General features: G+C 39.9%; 1 protein-coding gene across 3 annotated transcripts in view; it reads right to left on the bottom strand.

Moving 5' to 3' along the window:
* The window catches only part of LOC119176494 (putative phospholipid-transporting ATPase IIB), an 89,221-nt gene that overhangs the window by 60,122 nt on the left and 7,537 nt on the right, over window positions 1–21,562 (bottom strand). For all 3 annotated transcript variants that reach the window (XM_037427804.2, XM_037427803.2, XM_037427805.2), the window contains 7 exons: window positions 20,326–20,470; window positions 19,502–19,615; window positions 14,971–15,138; window positions 11,860–12,006; window positions 11,680–11,760; window positions 11,281–11,430; window positions 3,717–3,806 (listed from right to left, as the gene is read on the bottom strand). In XM_037427804.2, coding sequence (XP_037283701.2) covers window positions 3,717–3,806; window positions 11,281–11,430; window positions 11,680–11,760; window positions 11,860–12,006; window positions 14,971–15,138; window positions 19,502–19,615; window positions 20,326–20,470 — 895 coding nt within the window. The remainder of the gene's footprint in view (window positions 1–3,716; window positions 3,807–11,280; window positions 11,431–11,679; window positions 11,761–11,859; window positions 12,007–14,970; window positions 15,139–19,501; window positions 19,616–20,325; window positions 20,471–21,562) is intronic.

Genomic DNA, 21,562 nt, shown 5'->3' with positions numbered 1-21,562 from the left:
TTATAAAATGCACTCCAAACATCAGAGGATGGCTGCACACACTGTTGTGGCTCCTGCACTTTTGCTGCTGGCTGCACGACTTCCACAGCAGGGCCTAGGGCAACATCCTGAAACACCAGATCTTTCAGCCACACCAACTTTTGTTTGTTGTTTCTGAATACCGTTGACTTGAAGCGTGGGTCCAAAAACATAGCCAAGCATGCTTCTTTGTCCTCGGTATATAAGGGGAATCTGGTATTGAGAGACCTTGCCAGTTCCTTATGAAAGCCTGTTGTGCCGCTAAAGTTGCTGAGGCAACTTAGCATACCAAAAATAATTGGTATCTGAGTGGAAAGTGATGGGTATTTGTCTGCGCTAGTTATCACAGTTGCATCATATAGGGGCTTCAGTGCGTCCAGATATTCAAGAGCCTCTTTCCATTCTGCTGAGCAGAGACCACCAATGCTGCAATTTGACGTTGCCAGCTCAATAGAGACAGCCTCCTTCAAGTCCAAGAGGAGGGACAGCATTAGGTATTGGCTGTTCCACCTCGTATCTACATCTTGCACCAGACGAAGTGGATCCTTGCCCATCTTCTTCTGGTACTCATCTAATCTCTTTTGCGCAGACGAGCTGTGCTTATAGTGGCCCACGATGTGCCTCGCTTTCTTGCACAGACGGTCAATTGACGGTGTGTTGGAGATTGCATCGTGAATTGCTAGCTGCAAGGTGTGGGCGAAACACGCACGGGGAGCCTTCTGACCGCGGCACGGATGTTGCGTCCGTTATCTGTGACGATGTATTTGCAGCAGCCATCCGGTATTTCTCATTCCGCGCACATCTCGACAAGCATTTGCGCAACGTTTTCGGCGGAGTGGCTAGCAAGTTCCATGTGGCGAGTGTTAAGCGTGAACCGCTTCATCCTAAAACTTGGAGTGAGAAGGTGGCAAGTGAAGCTCACATAACTCTCGTTGGCGCGTGATGTCCACATGTCGCTGGTAAAGGTGACTGCAGATGTTCACCCTTCAAAAGCACTGCTGAGCTCGTCTTTCACTTTCTTCCGTGTGTCATCAAACAAGCGCGGAACAAGGGTACGTGAAAGCGTGGTGCGCGACGGTAGGCGATAGTTAGGCACAGCCTCTGCCATGAGTTCCTTAAATCCGCGGTCTTTAACAAAACTATATGGTTGCTAATCAAGCGCTACCATAGCAGCCACCTTGGCATTGAGTGCTTGAGTTTTCTTTTCCGACAAACGGTCAGTACGGTGCACAAAATCAAATATCATTGACTGGTCTTTCTCTGGCGCACCTGCTGCAGCCATCCGGTACTCCATCATCGCGGTTGGGTGCTGTTTTAGATGGTTAACAAGAGGACTAGTCGTACCCGTCGGCGTTTTAAGTGTTGCGCCGCATGTCTTGCACTGCGCCAACGACGATGATGTCTTCACAAAGTGCTTCCAGATAGCGCTTCTTTCCCTCCGTTTCGGTGCCGTGTCTTGATTGTTCCTCCGTTTCGCAGGCGAATCCTCATAGCCTCCACTATCTGCCATGGCACTTATGGCAGCTAGCAGAACTGATCGTAGCGGCTGACAGCACTAGCCAACGCCGCTGACCCTACTAACGTAGCACTGTGCACTACATGGCGCACTACCACTACTCATGCGCTCTGGTGGCCAGCACGAAAAATATTTATATGCATATACAGATATATAAAACTGAAAGGTCGGCGCATGATTACCGTTTCATATATTCAATATGTTTAGAATGCAGTCCAAGTTATTTAATGCACACTTGCCGGGAATACGACATAACAAGGTAGCAATTAAATCCCGAGTTGGGACTAACCGCTTTCGATCATGTTGTATAACTGTGCGGCTGCTCACGTGCGGAACTTCCTCGTAAAAGGAAATAAATGCGACGTCATGGTACAAATTACCACTAGAACTTTTTTTGTCACTTATTATGTTTTCTAACTGAAGCGTTTGCCGACGGTGACGAAGTTTCTGCTTTAGCACGCGCGTGCACGGTCGCGCGTTATCAAGCGATGTTTTGATGAGACAACGCGGCAACGGTTAAGCTTCGTTCCTGCACACGAGGTCCCGCATAGTGAACGTGTGGTAGTGCAGCACGTTACGGCAGCATACGAAAAGCGTGCAATACGTTTACATGAACGTCAACTTTGCTGCTGATTGTTGACCGTCGCTGGCCGACATAGTGCCTCCGTGCACTTCTGACGCTTATCGCCTCTCTGGGCAGCGTTTTAATATCTCTGAACCCAGTGGAAATATTAAAGAAGAGTTATTTTCTGCATGATAATCCAATCAAATATTAGATATTGTCGAATATTCGAAGTGATTCGAATATTCAAACTTTTCGAATACACTTTTTTCGAATCGAATACGAATAGTGCGAATTTAATATTCGACGAATATTCAAAACTTTCGAATATTCCCACACCCTTAGTGATTTGACATCTCTAGGGGAATGTTCGAGTTTTTTCCTCAAGTAAAACAACTTCCTGTAGGCCTTTGAACACACCTCCTCAACATGAGTGTGCCACCCCAAATCGCTGGTAATAGTCACCCCCAGGTATTTAAAGCTGTGTGTTCTGGTCAGAAGGCTATTTCCGATTTTATAATCATATGCGAGTACGGATTTTTTCTTGATTATACGGGTGAACGTAGTCTTTGAAAAGTTAATTTCCATCCCCCACTGGGTGCACCAATTATGCAAGGCTTGCAGACAGCGACTAATTTTTTTTTATTTGGTCGTTTGCGTTAGTTACAGGAGCGTAAATTAAACAATCGTCTGCAAAAAGTTTGATTTTAACCGGGCTTTCGACAACTGCGGAAATATCATTTATAAAAATTAAAAACAACAAAGGACCCAGCACAGACCCCTGTGGCACACCAGACAGTACTTTCAATGAACTAGATGTGCAATCATCTACACGTACTTTTTGTTGACGATTCTCCAAATACGTGGCTATCCAATTTAGTATATCTGAGCTAAGTCCTAGTTGCTGAAGCTTAAAAATTAATTTGCTATGAGGAACTTTATCAAATGCCTTGGCGAAATCTACACAAATGACGTCTATTTGTTGTTGACCTTGGAGAGATAAATAAAAATCATGAACTGTTTCTACCAGTTGAGTAACGGTTGACAACGCCTTCCTGAATCCGTGTTGATGGGGATAAAAAAACTCTTTTGACTCAAGAAAAATAATAATGTGCCTTGCTATGAAATGTTCCATGATTTTGCAACACACAGAGGTCAGTGAAACGGGGCGATAACTGTTCACATGAAGCCGATTGCCAGCTTTGTATATAGGCTTTACAATTGCAGTGCGCCAGTCTTGCGGTAATGAGGACGTTTCAAGAGATTTTCTGAAAATGATTGTTAAATAAAAGGACGACCATTCGGCATACGGTCGTAAGAATTCCATCTCCTAATGCAGTGCACTGGCCTTCTTTATCAGAAGTAGTTGTGCATCAATGCGACACTCATACTGAGGAATTTCTACATCAGGCTAAAACCAGAATATCCCGCTAGAACTGCAAGTCACACCATACATTAACCTTAATTTCTCAATTGCTCTTAAGTGGTCGTTCATACATTTTTGCCTATTTTAAGTGTTAATCTATCACTGCCACCAAAATTATTATTTGGCTATATTACTTGACATTCCCCATACAACTTGAAATTAGCTTTCCCAATGCCTAAAACGCTTTTACTTACTTTTACAAGGATCATGACCAAGGCCAAACCTACAACAGCAGCCACACAAACTTTGGTGAGCTGGTTGATTTCCAAATCGAGAAGGCCAACCTGCAATTTAAGATGTTGCCCGATGTATGCGAAATGTGAGCGCAGATTCAACAGACCAACGATAACTGCACATCATGCACGATAACAGCATCACAATTTTTTTATAAATGCCAATAGGAAAATTTCAGGTCTCAATGCAGCTAGTAAAAATAACAAGGAGCTGTCAAAGTTTGTACGCATTTTAGCAACTCTGCTTACCATTCACATCCACAGTCAACTACCATAGATAAAACAACACACTTTTTGTCTTTGCTGTCACTGTGTGAATAAATGAGCTTTTATAAGGCTTCACCATCCACAAGATTACCTGTTTCAGAAGAATTTATGGTCTACTTAAAAGCTGTGCAGGAAACAAATCTTTCACTGGCAGTTATATGCAAAAGACTATTCACCAATTCTCTACAGGTGACTGGCCTGCATGACGAGCCAGAGTAGGTAGAGTTGGTTATGCATAGTTGACACTGGCAATGCGTTGCTCAAACAAAAAGACTGACAAAAGAAACACTCAGTACACAGGATAAGTGCGAGTGTTTTTTGTGTATTCTTCTTTGTGTTTGAGCAGTGTGTCCCAAGTGTCATCTTTCGCATGCTCGACACAGCCAGCACAAACCTGTCAATCACCAATTATTCAAATATAAAAATTAGACTTGCATCACCAAACAATAGTTTAAAGGGACACTAAAGGAAACTATTAGGTCGACGTTGATTGTTGAAATAGTGGTCTAAAAACCTCGTAGTGTTACTTTAGTGCCAAGGAAGAGCCTATCTTGAAATAAAATCATATTTTAGCGGTCCGCGTTGGGTTAGCGAACTTTAAATTACCCGCTTTAAAAAGCGGACCGACCGGACCGACTTACGTCCCTGTTGCCGTGCATGTTGCCTGGCTTTACTGCGCTGGTAGCAGAAGACCGAAAGCAGCGGGAGCCACAGCAGCAACAACGGCCATTGATCAATTTTCCATCATTGGCTTCGAGACAGCAGACGTCTTTTGTTTAAACTGCGCCCCACTAGATGGCACCACCTGCCCCGTGGAACCATGCGAAAATATAATTTTTGAGCCACTCGCGACATTCCTTATAGTAACGTCCGGCGTTTTTTTGTTTTTTTCATGAATCAAACAGAAACAAACAAGCACCATTTTATTGCGTCTCTTGATGTACAGAAGGTTTTTTATTTAGTACAGTTAGATCGATTACTCGTGATTAATTGTAGGCGATCCATGTGATGTCATTGTGATCATTTTGAAGATGTCCTACTGCGGCGCTGGTGTTCTTGTGCATTTACCTTAATTTCTCGGTAAGTAGGGCACTGTTGTTGATAATATTGTCCTTTTAGATGTTTTCATAGATTGAGCTTTCACTCTGACGTAAATTATTTGACTTTAGTGTCCCTTTAATGACAAAAATTTATGAAAAGCATAGGCTGTCAATGTTCTTGAATTTTTTACTTAGGTGTCTCTGGAGACTTGTACCTGTGCCTTCTTTAGATTGTGCATAGGTGGTGTCCTTATATACGTCTCCCAAAGCTAACTTAATGTGCAACATTAAACACCTGTGCTAGAAATAAAAGAAGGAACAGCTGCACTTGTATACTACTCGAAACATCCTTGTGTGCGACATTTGCACTAGCATACTGAATTCTTAAAAATAATCAGCACTCCTTATCGTGCTGCACAATGGTGCACACAATAACCCCATATGAAAAAAAATTTTTTTCACGACCATAAGATTCCCTCGTCTGCAGTGAAAGGAAGAAAGTTTAAAAACTATATCTTTTGGAGTTCGATGTCTAAAGAAGTACAGCTGGTTACAAGAAACACTACGATAGAAGGCTTTGGAATGATTTGGCCTATATGAAGACCATTTCTGTTCATTCAAAGGAAGGTAAATGAGCATTCTTGCATTCCACTTTATTAACACACGGTGCCCCATTGGCAATTGAACCTGTGACCTCAAAGCAAGTATATGGAAAGAAAATGAAAAAGTTGTTCATGTTTGGGTGAGCTGGTATGTCTAGAGAAAGTAAAAGCAAGAGATGCAGATAGTGAAGAAACACAATTATGCACAGACGTGTTCCTGACAAGTTTTACTAAATCATCATTATCAGTCTGACTACGCCTACTGCAGGCCAAAGGCCTCTCCCATGATCCGCCACTCAACCCAGTCTTGTGCTTTGTGCTGCCACGTTACACCTGTGAACTTTTTAATCTCATCGGCCCACGTAACTTTCTGGCTCGCTCTAGTGCACTTGTCTTCTCTGGAAATCTAGTTAGTTCCCTTAAAGACCAGTGGTTATTCTACCTACGTGCTACATGCCCGGCCCATGTCCATTTACTCTCCTTCATTCCAACTATGGTATCCTCAACCCCGGTTTGTTCCCTGACCCACTCTGCTCTCTTCTTGTCTTTTAAGGTTACACTAATCATTTTCCTTTCCATCGCTCGCTGCGTAGCCCTGAATTTAAGCTGAACCCTCTTTGTAAGGCTCCAGGTTTCTGCTCCGTAGGTAAGTACTCCTGGCAAGATGCAGTTGTTATATACTTTCCTCTTGAGAGATAGTGGCAATCTACCCGTCTTAATTTGAGAATGCTTGCCAAATATGCTCCCCCTATTATTATTCTTCCATTTACTTCACTCCCACGGTTTGGCTTCGCAGTTACTACCTGTCCTAAGTAGACATAATCCTTTAAAACTTCCAGCGTCCCTTCATCTATCGCAAAGCGCTGTTTTCTGCCGAGAGTGTTGCACATTTTTTTTGTTTTGTGCATATTATTTTCAGACCTACTCTTTTGCTTTCCGTGTACAGTTTAGTAATCATCAACTGTAATTCATCCCCCAAGTTACTCATCAAGGCAATGTCATTAGGAAATCACAGGTTACTAAGAAACTCTCCATTAACTCTTATCCCTAACACTTCCTAATCTATGGCCCTGAAAACCTCCTGTAAACACGTGGTGAATAGAATTGGAGGGATCGTGTCTCCCTGCTTACACCGTTCTTTATTGGAATTCAGTTGCTTTCTTTATAGAGAGCTATGGTAGCTGTGGATCCACTCTAGATTTCTTCCAGTATGTTTATGTAGGGTTCATCAATGCTGCAAATCTCTAATGTACTGCTAATTTCTCAACTGAGTCAAATGCCTTCTCGTAATCTATGAAGGCTATGTATAGGGGTTAGTTGTATTCTGTGCATTTCTCTATCACCTCATTGACAGTATGAATATGGTCAATTGTGCAAAATTCTACTTGGTCCTTGGTTGATTGAACTCTAATGACGCCTTAATTTTTTTAGCTATTATTTAAACAGTTTGAAGAGAGTGGACAGTAACCTGATAGGCCTGTAATATTTGGAGTCCTTGGCATCACCTTTTTTTATGAATTAAGACGATGTTGGCGTCCTTCCAAGATACTGGCACCCTTCCCATGAGAGGCACTTTGTATATAAGGTGGCCAGTTTTTCTAACACAATTTCTCCACCACTTTTAAGCAGGTCCATATTTACCTTATTCTATCTAGTGGCTTTGCCTCTTTGCATTCCTTCTAGGTCTTTTCTTACTACCCCAGTCGTTATTGGTAGGATGTTCATCTGGGCTATTATTTCTTCTTCCGGTATCATCCAGGTTCTTTAGGCTTCTGTACAGCTCTCTGTAGAATTTCTCCACCACCTCAACTATCCTATCCATATTGTTTATGACATCGCCTTCCTTGTCTCCTTGACTCTTTCGTTAGCACGTCTATTCAAATCGATCACCGGTGATCGATGCTTTGGATCGTCATTTTTAGCATGTTAAATTTGTTTCTCGTGCACGCAGCACTTTCTAGTAGTTAGTCCAGCCACTCAACTTCCAGAAGAAATTTAATTTGCCTGTATGGGCAACATAGTGATTTTTCCTAAATTTTTTTTTTTGTTGCGTGTATTGTTGGAAAACTGCACTAGAATGGCGAACTTGACAAAAGCACGTGCCCCTCGTGATTATTCCCAAATAACATCGAAGTTTTGTTATAAAAGGTACCTTTGCAAGCCAAATATCAAATGAAAGTGTCAGCTTCACAATTGAATAGCCTTTAGCGATAATATTTGCCAGAAATTCACGCCAGCTATTCAGTAGACTGTTGTTGCTAGGAGCGAGAGAAAATTTATTTCGCGAAAAATATTTCCGATGGTACACAGCATGTTTAAAGTGTTGACATGGCCATCTCAGCCAGTTTCCAGCAGCTTTGCTTTTGCTTGTGTCGTTATATCAGACACAGGGTGGCATATAGTGTCACTAGTCGCTCCTATGGCATAGTCGTCACGCGTGTGGGTGTGCACCAGCTCTACAAAATACATGCGCCACTCCAAACTGCCTTGCATCCTCACCTGAATTGAGTGAGGGCGAGCTTGAGTTCGAGGATGACAGCATCTCAGCTTCAAATTTTATGGAGACAATGTTTAGCTACAGCCCGAGACATCCACAGCTGTTCATGGGTTTGTTTTGCTCACGGCCTCAAGTTGTCTCCTTTGCCACAAGTGCGTAACTGCTGACCTTAATGCACAATCTTATTGCTACTCTAGTTACGTGCGAGGTCTACACTTCGCTGGGGTGGGATGGGCTGGCACCAGCTGCAGAGCTTCTCCTCACGACAAGAAGGCCACCAGAGCGCACCTCAGGTCTCACTATGGAGCAGCGTGGAACGTTTTAGAATTGCGCCCGATAGTTATTTTTGTAATACGATGTGCAAAATGCAAAGAAAGATGTTTGGATACACATATAGAAACGCCAACCTCAGCAAAGTGAAGTGGCTCATGGAAAGAGGTGACGCTAGACGAAATAGCAAAGTTCATTAGACATTTGATTTATAGAGAGATTATTCACATCAGGGGCTGAAACACCTGGAGGTTCTTATTCCAAGAAAACAAAAACTTGCTGAGAAATGTGTACAGGTTCACTTGTGTCTCATGAAAAACCAGGCAATGTTTCACTGCATGACTAGAGCAATGAAGCAGCACCTCGGTTCCGATTTTCTTCGTCTATGTGAATAGAAACTTTTTGTACTACATTTATTACTTTTATATTGTTCCCGAGTCATTTTTCCTCAAAATGTATAATCTGAAATTTTTTCGTTTTGAATATTTTTGTGCATATAGTGTTTTTTCTTGCTATGTTTACCAGCTAGTAACCAAAAATTACACATTCACATTTTTATTCACTCCAAAATATTTTAGTTGCTGTACAACATATATTTTTTGGAAAGAGCATTTCACTGTGCAAAATTTGGTATGCTGCAATGCGTGCTGGAGTACTTCACAAAAATGGCAAAAACCATCTTCTAGAGACATATGCAAAATAACCATTTTTGCAAGGTAACGAAAGAGTTAATGCATCTATTTGATTTTCGCCAATGCACAAGTTTGCTTTCGCAGCTTTTAGGCTTATACCGCTTTTTACAGCCTGCTTGATTCACTCCATGTTATAACTTCTGATGTCGGCTACCTTACGCCTATTGATTAACTTTGAAAGCTCCACTAGCTCTATTTTGCCAGTTGAATTTGAGGCTTGCATGGTTTGCTGTCTCTCAATACGATTTTTCGTTTCCCGAGATAGTTTGCCAGTGTCCTGTCTAGTAACTGTACCTCCGACTTCCATTGCATTGCACACCCTTTTATAATAGTAGTAAGATTATCGTTCATTGTGTCAATGCTAACATCGGTTACCTCGTTTAGAACATTGAATCTATTCTGTACTTTCCCTTTCACTGCTAGCTCATTGATTGGCTTCTTGTATATCAGTTTATGCCGTTGCTTTTTTTTTGCTTTCTACTAAATAGCAGACAATAATAAATCCTAGGCAATATAAAGTTCAATATACAGTAGACTCTCATTAAACAGATCCTAAAGGGACCAGTATATTATGTTTCACTTAACGGGAGTTCCATTTACTGAGAGATGACCAAGGGGTGCAGAATGTAAGAACGAAAACAATCTTGTTAGACGCCCTTGTTCCATTTAGGTCGATTCCATTTCACAGATTTTTTTGTTCACCGAAGATTCTCCTATACTTCTTTCTTCATCATTAAATAATACTGCTAATTTTGTCAACCAGAAAGCAGATGTAGTGCCAGTACAATTTCATTGTGGTTTATGGCCTTTGTCTATATTATGACATGCATGCATGAAAGCTGTGCCCGTTTGTTCTGTCTCATATACTTCTTTTTACTTAGTTACTCCCATATACACTAAAGAAATTCTGTAAAATATGGACTGATAATTTAGTTCCAGTACACTCAACCAACGAAACATATATTATGTGCACAGTCCTTACCAGTGGCGCAGCCAGAAATGTTTTATTTGGAGAGGGCGGAGTTGTGCAGCACAAGCTAGGTGTGACTGGATGTCCCAGCTAACTTGTGCAAAAGACGAAAATATGCAATATTAGAGGCAGGCGAGTGAAATTAGTAGCACATTGCTGACAGCCACCTTGTGTGCCACAGAGAAATTTTTGTAATTACTTATTTTTAATTTGAATAATCTAAATAAATTGCTAAATATTGCCTTTAGGCAGAAAAATGGAATTTGCAAAGTTCAAGAGCGTTTTTAGAAGCTCCCATTTCAATACTTGTGATTAAAAAGCTCTCACGTTTACCATTTTTTCAGGCTGCAAGGAAAGCCCTCAAACCACAAAATACCGCATGACTTGCGCATTCATGTACCACAATCGTGCTGCTCTCCGCCGCGGTTGAATTTTACGTAATCGGCTGCAGCCGTGGCTCGTTCGCTCTGTTACAACGGTAGGCCAATAAATTCGATGTGGTTTCTTGGCTCACACTCGCTACAAATTGCACCCCCATGCACACCAACTGATTGACATGAGCCAAGAAACTACCACCAACCTACCAGCTTACCGCTTCAAAATTTACAGGAAAAGAGGGGGGGGGGGGGGATTTAACACCTTTGAGGCTACGCCAGTGCTCCTTACCACTCCAAAACTAATGGTAATCATAATAACGTGCCTTGAGTTTCAGTTGCAGATGTATTGATATATGTTCACTATTTTGAAAATATTTTCCTTATATTACAGAGAAAACCTCAAGCACTGTTATTTTTGTGCCAGTAAAGAGCACCTAAATCACCGGGCAATAGTTTGCCTCAAATAAACAGCATTGCAATCAATCACAAACTTCACTGACTAATTGAGAAATTAAAAACCAATGAAAGGTCAGTCAACAAAGCCTTGAATATCGAAAGCATTAGGAAGAAAATGATTGCGATATGAGAGTACGATTTGCAGTGCTCATGGAATGAAACGAGTCAGTTTAAGCCTAAGAAATGCACATCCATCACAGCACACATCACCTTTAGTAGCCAGATTTGTATAGACATGATGTCATTATCTCAAGCAATTGTGGATAGCAGCTGTTGTATGTAACATTCTGACGCAGTGTTTTGTTCCCCGAGCACAACATAAACCAGAAAACACATATTTTAAAAATGTATAACCTTGCTTCTTGCTTCGGAGTTGTTCATCACACTCCTTGTTTCACGACCAGTGTAAATTACAATGCCAATGGCAGTCCCAGATGCAACGACTGTGTTGGCCCATAACGTGTTTTCAATATTCAAGGCATCTTCAGCCCCATCACCATCATGCTAGAGGAAACAAGAAAACAAAACATATACTCTTTGAATATTAATGAATACCAAAAAAGCAAGAAACGTAATAAAACAGCCACTGAAAGTTATAGAAAAGAAGAAAACCACAAAAGCTATGCCAGCTCAGCTGTGAAGCTACACAATACTAATCCTGAAAGCAGAGTTTGCTTTGCTATGCAATCTCAAGAATCTACCTTCATTTTATTGTTTTTTTTTCTCTAAATTTTAAGACCAGCGGTTCCATACCCTTGTGAACTTTCCTATGAATGAGTGAATATCCTTCTTTGGTTCTTCGGCATAAACACAAGCATCGATCTCCAGCAATTCCTGCAGCATTTATAAGATGGTAAACAAAACACAGGCAGTCAGTCGAGTGTAACAGTAAAACAGTAAATAAAAAATGCAAGCCTCTGCACAGCTACCTACCTCCATGCTTGGCAGGCGCTGTGTTGTGTCAACGGCAACTCTCAGCTTCCAATCCGTTTCTCCATCAAGTTGGTCAGTTCGTATGAAACAAGAGCCACTTTTTTCCGTTGTTCGTAACAACACCATGTCTGCAGGCACTCTTTGGTTCTGTTAATCAGCAACAAATCAAGTCAGCTCAAACAAATCAAGAGGTGAAGATACACTGAAGAACTCTGTTTACCCTGCCTCTCACCCAATAGATGAAAGACGGTAATAGCATAATATAGGTAGTATATGATCTAGGGATGATTGGTGCATATCAAATCATTATATATTTCTTGAATGGTCAAATTGGAAATGAAAATTTCGCTATTCAAATGCACCTATACGTTTCTACTTTTTGTGCAGAGTATTGACAACAATAAAAGGAAATGCACAAATGTAGAAGCAAAATGGTGGATTCACCAAGATTCCATGCCACATACTGAACACACTGGCAATGCTCCTGACATATAGCATTCACCTTCATTGATATTTATGCAAGAACGTTGATTGTTGTATCCCATGTGCCAAGGATCTACTTTTACGAGTTCCCGTCAAAACATGTCGGAAAAATTAAACTTGAACAGCAAATAAAAAGATAACAGGGTACCACGAGTGAGAACTCAAGAACATACTACTCAGACCATTAATTAAACAATTATTAAAGATTCTTTATATTTCAAATTAAATGAGCTTTGCCGAAATCATGCTGATATCATGTGGACTGACAGAAAAAAGAAAGAAAGATTGAGTTTTAAATAAACCTGGCTTGTTTGTTTTTGGATTTTTCATAACAGTACATGCACCACATACTGTGTAGTACATTATTATAAGGCAAAGGACATAATTTACCTTGCTGAACCAATTCAATTTTGGTTCACAAATCACGGTACATTTTTTTTCAAGTGGAAATGACCAACTATAATAAAATCAAGATGTATTGAATGATCTGAAACTGTTCTTTTCTTTAAAGTATGATAGAGCAAATGGGTAATCTTTGTTTTAGCTTTACATCTCATCTGTTTCATATTTCAGTGTAAACTTTTGCCTGTTGTTTAAGAATGCCTCTGGCATTCTTATGGTATAATTTCTTTTTCATCAACCTTTTTCTTTTTTGTTTGAGAACAAATTTTTAGGCTGGAATGTAAGATTGAAGGTACCCCCTCCCCTCTTTTTTTTTTTTTTTTCAGAAACAAAAAACAGCCTGACCATGAAATTTTCCACGCTAATGCCACATGATACTGGTTTTATCCCTACCAAAAAAGACTGGGTTCCTACATTTCTCCATAAGAAAAGAAACTGGTGAAGCTTGAACTAAGTCACTAAAGCCTTGAAAAATTGAAACTGGACAATACCGAACACTGGCTGTTTTTAGGTTGCTTCTAGGTCATTGCTATACGCTTTAGCTAGGTGATGCTATGCTGTTTTCACGCTGATTCTCCATTCAGGGAGGTTCGAGTTAGACCACAGACAGTCGCAGACAGAACACGGATGTCTGAACACCAGTGACTGAACCTCGTGCTAAAATTAAGCGTTTGCACCTCTCATAGATCTATGGGGACGTCGTCGTTTGTGTAGGTCTTCTATTGCTTCGGGGGAGGGTCTTCATGCAGCCGCTTGCTTTGTAGCCATTCGTTATCTAACTATTGCTTTCTTTATTTTTAATAGACCAGTTGAAAGTGATGAGATTTACCCAATTTATATGGCACATACTCATTTATGACAGTTTTCATTTTTAGTGGATTATCTGCGAGTAGTGGGATTTACTCAATTTCAGTGACACATACTCATTTATGATGACGATAGTGATAGGCCGTGGCACCATCTTGGTTCATGATAAGCTACACAAAATACGACTAGCTCAAAAAGCTTCCCTGTTATTAATATTGCCCTCACTTATTAAATAACATCAGAAAGACTTTCAATTATTCTTTTTCTACTGAATTATAAAAAAAATTTCTAATCAACGACAAGCTGGCCGACCAGCTTTGGGCTGTCCAGCAAGCTGAAGATGCCGCCCGAGGCCAAGGACTTCAAGCGGTGACCTGAGGCACTGCCATCATAATCGATGGAGCGTGGGAAGGGACAGGGGTTAATCTTTTCTTCCCCAACTCGCCGTGTGAAAACTGCCGGACTTTAAATAAAGTTTATTCATTCATTCATTCAAAAGCTTAAATAAAGCTCTTTGAAAGAAATTCAGGCATTATTGCAAGAAATTCGAGCATATTTGTTGGTTGGATTGTTTCATAAAAAAAAAGATCACAAGTCTAAATATTAAAAAAAATGATGTTAAGAAAGAGGCAATTGTAAGTTTAAAAACTATTGTAGAAAGTGTTCAAAGCAAAAATCAATGACTATGCTAAAAAAGCACCTACAGTACAAAAATTTACAGCCCCAATTTATGAAAACAACAAAATAGAAATATCTATTGTTATTTAAAAAATAAATATATGCAACATTACGATATCAAACAGCATGTAATTAAGCCCTTGTATTTGTCAAAAGGCACAGTTTTTGGAGTCATTCTTAAATGGCTTAGGGCACACCTGTGCACTCGCCACTGAATGATTTTGCTTCTTAGAGTGTGTATTATTTTTTAAAACCAAAATAAAAAAAACTGGGCTTTCGCCTGATTTAGTATACCATACACCCTTGAGGGGACAGGTTTTGCTCACTCAATGGATCAGTTTTTAGACAGTTTGCTCTCCTCATTTTTAAAAAGCAAGCAATTTTGGTCTACTCATTAGTGGATCCTACCACAATTAATGCCAAATGGCAGCAGCCCAGCTCTCGCCTACTTCTTCATATAAAGTTGCAGTTGCACATTTTTTTATATTAGGTCTCACTCAATATCATAAATTAGATACAACTGCTAAGTCAGCGTCAGAGAGAGTGAGTGCGTGTGTGGTTACACACACAACCACGCACACATACACACCTGCCTTTCCCAACTCTTTGTTTAATATGTTGAAGTGAAATTAAATTACTTCAAAGATCAAGCAATCATACACACACACATAAAAATATAGCAAAGCGAATTCAACAATGCATTCCTCGTGGGATGTAATGCAACGCAAAAAATATATTTACCTTTTCTATTATGATTAGGTCAGAGACACGAATGTCTGAGCTGGGGATGGCACTGACTCCGTTCACTGATAATTTCTGAAACTTTTGAGAGTTGACTTCTCTGTCTCGTGCATATCTTCGGCAGTCATCGATAAACTCTCGTATCAGTGTGACAGCTAGCACAAATCCCTATATAGAAAAAAATGTGAGAAGATGCAGCATATCTTGCAAATGCACAGCATAAACTGCATAAAGGGGCTACAGACAATGAACCTTGCACATTTAAATAAGCATCCCGAAGCAGCTTTAAATAAAGAAGGGCCAACTAAAGTAACCATCCTTCTAGAGCCATCAACAATTAATTCTATGTGCTGCCATTTGTCATTCAGCATTACAACAACAAATGATAACAGTCATTAAGTGCTGAACATGTTTGCCTGTGTGTACATGAGTTTATTTCATTTACGAGCTCATCATGACTGGTTGCACAAAATCCAATTCGTCTGCCCAACCAGTTATTTTTGAAGCACATATGACCACAGTGGCCCTGGGATGACAGGGATTTTGCAGAACAGCAAAGAAAGGCATGAGATCCTTTTGAGTAAATCTGTGTGCATATATTACCTGTTGTGCACAGAACATAGAAAGCAGAAAAAGTTTGGTTCACTTATTCATGATTTCATTAGCAAATTAACAGATTCAATTACTGCAATTAAGAAAATGCCCTAAGATGTCAACCATAAATTAAATTTTGAGGTTTTATATGCAAAACCAATATATAATAATCAGGAACACCATAGGGATCCCAATTAGTAGCAACCATATGAGGGTTCTTTATAGTGCACATAAATCAAGTACTCTGGTGTTTATACATTTTACCCTTTTCAAAATGAGGCCACTATAGCTGGGAATTGAAATTGAATACTGAGGCACTGCAGTGTGAAACCTTAGCCACAAAGACACCATGGCTAACAATTAAAACCTTGAAAATGTACACGCCTTTTACGGTGTACTAAGCTTACACTAGAAATTTTATGGCATAATTAGCATAAAGACATACAATAGCAAAAATATGTCTTTTCCTAAAGGAGTTTGGGACATTTATAACAAATCAGAATAATTGCTTACTAGCAATTACAGGACATTTATAGGAAAATAAAGTCCTGTCTACCTGTATGGTCCAATATAACGAACAGCAACACATCATCATAAAAATGCAGCCCTTTATGAGTTGGTATGTGAACTATTACAACTATTCTAATTTAGAACTGAGCTAGAAAAGAAATAGGTGAATCAGACAACATGGTCTCTTTGTCACTGTCCCTTGAAGGCAGAACCTTTGTAATCAACCTTCCGGCTTCTGCATATATGGCAAAATCAGTCTATAGATGTTTCATATTTATAAATTTGTAAATTACTGTCTCAGGTACTTATAGGGGTGTGTATTGGCGACTAGAGAAATATACTCAGGAATCTCATTTGAAAGGTTAAACAAAACTCAAGTTCAAAATCCTCAGAGGATAAGCATATCTCCTAAAGCCCACATGTACAAAAACATCAGTGCTTATTTAATTTCCCACCTCACAACATCATAAAAACAAAAACATGAAGCTTTTAAGTTTAGGATATGTCATTATGCCCTAAAACATGATAAAGGGACAGTAAGGTGAAACAACATTTCTTTTGTATAAGTAAACTATTTGGTCCTCGTGGAACAAATCACACTTATAAGACATTGAACAAGACAATACAAATCAAAGATGCAATGTTTCCACAATGCCCAAAACACCACTGTGGCTGCTAGAAGATCTGGGTAAGCAAGAAAAGATGCAAAACAAATGATGCCTCTGAAGTTTCCACACCAACTTTCTGCACCATTACAAATTTTGACAGTACCTTTAAGGGTATGGAAAGTCTCTAGAACTATTATTGAGCCAGTGTGGGTAGGATATTAAAGATTACTTCGACATGCTTCACATCTCGCTGATATACCGGCATCTGGTTTTCGTTCCAAATTCAGTAATGAAACAGGGACCTTCATTTTTTGTTCTAATAAGAACCTACAATAGCAGATGAAGACAGAGTTATCAAATAATAATTTATCAAAATAAACTGATCTGTTGTTTCATTTTGGCATCCCTTTAAAGTCAGCCCATGCATAAGAATCCCTGAAACATTAAAATTTATATTATATACAAAAGGTCAGAAATAACAGGCTGCACAATTTGAAATTCCCTTGATCATAAATTCATTCAAAGCAACTCAATAATGTCAATATAATTTATACACTGCCTAATATAGGACATTCATTTTTTATTATATTACCAGGACTGCAGGTTAATTCTGATAACCCTGGGTTCCTGAATGTGCGCACACATCTGCATTTCGCCATTTCACCCTCAATGATGTACAGCAGCTATGATTAGTATCAAACCCCAGCCTGCGATGTAAGTAGTGTGATGCAATGGCCACTAAGCTGAAATGGTACATTTTAGACACTATTTGTGGTAATACATTCGTAATGCAATGCTGCTGTGTAAGATTACCTTCGCATTTTCAAGTTACCTCTGCATCTGCACATCCACTTAGCTACATAAGAGATAGATCACTATACAGATTTCCCGAGAAACGTTTTCTCCCAACCAAGCCCCACCTTCTCTTTTTTAACGCATTTGTGACTGCTATTTCCGAGACTGCAAATACCAGAGCAACTTTATCTTGTTAAGTATGTCGTTTCAATTCACCGAATACAGTCATGTTGAATGGTCTTAGCCCCTTTTTCTAACAAGTTTAAAGGGGCCCTGCAACACTTTTTGAGCATGGTTACAAAGCGCTGCCGATCTAAAAATAGCTTTCTCTTATCTTGAGAAATCACGGAATTAAGCCCAGTAAGCACATATGTGGGCTTGTCTACGCGTGCGCTCGCGATCGCACTGAAAAAGTCGCGTATTCGAAAATAAAATGAAAAGATGCTCAAGGTTGCAAGGTGCCAGTGACGTTTTTTGTTTTCCCATCCCTCCCTCCCTGCTCAGCTTCAAGCACTTTTATAGGGATGAGAGAAGAGATCATGTGATTGCAGCATGTGACAAATCTTTGTAACCCCACTCCTACTGGACGGATTCTTAAAACTTTTGCGGTGTTCAATTTGTGAGGTAATATGCTTTTCCAGTGAATTAATTCTATAGTTACTCAAAAAAGTGTTTCAGGGCCCCTTTAAAGGCTCAGCTTCAGCTACTGTGTTCAGCATTGAAGGGGTGGTGCCATCAAATATTGAGGCAGACAAGACTCCTGTGGGTTTCCTCTGTATGATAGGACACTCCACACGAATGGTCGGACACCGCAAACATTTAGAATATATCTCAATTCACCTCCAAAGTGTACCTAAATGCTTATTCCCCTGACCGAAGCCCATTGAAGCGCGTTTAGAACTGTCATAGCTCTGTATAAGGGCAACGAAAGTTTAAGTGACGTCACACCAGATCTGTAGTGAGTGTAGGCATGCACAGGTTTCTCCTTCAGGGGGGGGGGGGGGGGGCAAAGGTTCATTGCAGCGCACCCCCTCCTATCACGCCAATGTTTGGGGCTGTCTTTGCACTCCCCCCACCCCTAGTTGACCGACTACAGGATTGGCCGCTCCCTTAAACCCCTCCAGAACGCACCCCTATTGTAGTCAGGTGAGTCACCCTCCATAGACCTGTGTCTTGCATGTACCGGCAAAGCATCGCAGCAGCTGCACATATGCTTTGCAGGTGCTCGTGTGGACGTGTGTGCGAGAGCAGGCGATAATCAGCCCGACGTGTGTCACATCTCTGTGTGGTCACGTGACCAAGCCACTTACACTTTCACGTCACAGCCCAATTCAGCTACGAGAAACTGAAACCAAAAACTGTCCACATAAAAGAGGAGATATTAAATTATTTAGCAAAAATAATAAAAGAATCTTGGTGCATGTATCATGCTTTCTGAAGCTATCAGAAATGCTTGCAGCAAAGAACGGGCAACCAATAAATATGGTAGCACCACCCCTTTTAAAAACAACTGATAGTACAGAAACAAACACCAAAAGTTACAAATTACAATCCTAGGTTAGTATATTGTAATGATTTCACAGCAAAGACACTTCTTTCCACATGTCAGTGACCTAAGGGACACTCCGTGCACACTTATGTAGGCCAGACGTGAATGGTTGAGAACATGAAAAGAACAGAATCGAGCTACAGTAATCATTACTTTTTTACCAGCCACAGTTTCTCCACTATATTGCCTCACTCCAAACAAGTACAAGAAAGTAAAAGCTTGGGCAAGGCGGCACATATTTTATGGGGTACAGCACATAAATGCACCTTTAAGTTTTTTTTTTCGCGTGCACTCAATATAAAAATTTAGGTTGCTAGTCAGTACCACTATTTGCCTTTTCTTAAGCCTTGTCTTTTATGTTATTTACCATAAAACAAGTACTAGTTCATAATAGGCATATGCACCAATCACTGAAGTTGGTCAAGGTAATTTTCTCATGCTCAATACCATACAATACAAAGAAACGCGAACTCACAAGTGGGCCCCAGTAGGTGTACAGATAGCCGATTCTTATGTCAGGTATGAATTGAGACAAACACACAACCAAGAAATAAAGATTCAAAAAGAACTTGAATTGATTAAATAAGACCTGGAAAAGAGCAGAAAAGGAAGGCAATATTAAAAAATAAGCAAACAGCTAATCTCGAGAAGCCACAAAGAACAAAACAAAGCTTTCACGCATATCAGCTTTATGAAACAGTAACAATTTGCACTCACACACAACTTTTTAACTTTTTTTTCTCTTTTCTTTAAATATGTACAGTGAGTGGTTCAACAAATAGGATTTTTAAGTGATCTATATAGGAAAGATTTTATGAGGGGTGCCAGGGCTTTTCATTCTCGAGACATTTACAGCATCACTTCAGAAAATGAACTGTTCTACCACTTTTCAGTTAACGAAAACACAATGGAAATGCTAGAGTGCCCCTGTGCAATTCAAAAATTACATAATGACCAGCGCAAGCATCACAATACAAGAAAAGGAAAGATGCCTGCGTTGTGTTTCCTTTAATTGTATTGCTTTCTGTTTGCACTGGCTATCATGAGTATATCTTCACTTGTCCGGTGTTATGTTCAATAGTTGGGAGGAGGGAAGTGAACTGTAATAAACTGAAAGAGGAGTTTGAGGATAAGTGTGGGATGGGCGACTTGGATTTTTTTTTTTAAGGACTACAGAAGTGCACTGGCCAAGGAAGTGTTGGCAAAACTGCTTTTTTTCCTAGACTACAGAAATGTCAACTTCTACTTAACTTATTGCTACTATCTGCTTTAAAAAGAATATTGTACCAAAATACTCACCAAAGGAAAGAATGTGAAGATGTTGTACTTTTGGTTGCATATTTTGTTAGGTGGGAACTTTTCTGATGGTGGCCTTCCAAGAAATACAGTTCTTGGCTGATACTCATGGGCACCACAGCAACCCATGCTGAGCTTTCTACAACAGCTGCACATTTTAAAGGAAAGTAATGGCTATTACTAAAACAAACAATCTTGAATTTAAACCATTTGAATTTAAACTGCGACCCTTTAATAATTATGCCTTACATACTCTACAGTAGTAGCTTCACGTGCAATACAAGAAATTGAAAGCATTTCGAAATATTTCATTCAGACAGGCAAATTGCATGCCACCTTGCCCATCTCAACTTCTCGAAAGGAGGGGACCACGGAGTAGTTTGACTTATCGAACTATTGCTTAGTCTCATTGGAAATGATCCAATGCATGGCCGCATGCACATTAAAGAACAAAAACTTGAATTCTAATCAATTTGCTGAACTTGAATTGATGGGACAAATGTTTAGACAGGAGCAAACAAAACACAAACACGGAAAAGCATCTTACGTGTCTTCTTTGCTTCTGTCTAAACATTAGTGCCATCAATTCAAGTTCAGCTATGCACCACTAGCCTGACAGCAAACATTATTATTAAGCTAATCAATTTGCTTTATTAAGCCATCTTTAGCAAGATTTCAAAAAAATTGTTTGGTTTTTCTTTTTCATTTGTCTTACGCATCAACTAGGCATATCTTCACCATGGACCTTTGCCACATGCCATAAAAGTACTAACATACACCTTTGTACAGGATCTTCTCTCATTGGTGGAAGCATATGGATCACTCAGATATACTTAACACTTACAGAGTACAACTATGCACCTGCAGCACAGAACATTTGAAAAACAGCCCTTGGAGCTACATGACCACTGCACACTGCAGATATGAACATGGCGAGCACCATGCGGCAGCCCTTAGAACCATTGAATTTTCATGCATTACAGAACCATCATTTACTAACCTTTCTGTTAGCATAAGAAAAAAATTCAAAATGTGCCAAAATTAAAAAAAAATTTCCCCTGATCCTTTGGGCCTTTTTCTCTGAATACAAAAAAAGGCTTACAAATACAAAAAAGGTTTACTTAAAGATGGCTTCACTGCATAGCAATACAATGAACAATGCCAACAAAATGAAAGCAGAGCCACAACATGGACATGTATAGCCACCTAGCATCAAGAAACACTAGTATGACGAGTGTAG

Source organism: Rhipicephalus microplus, chromosome X (assembly GCF_043290135.1).
Source record: "Rhipicephalus microplus isolate Deutch F79 chromosome X, USDA_Rmic, whole genome shotgun sequence".
Taxonomy (NCBI): Eukaryota; Metazoa; Arthropoda; class Arachnida; order Ixodida; family Ixodidae; genus Rhipicephalus; species Rhipicephalus microplus.
The sequence above is the reverse complement of the archived record's forward strand: the minus strand, read 5'-3'. Positions and strand labels throughout refer to the sequence as shown.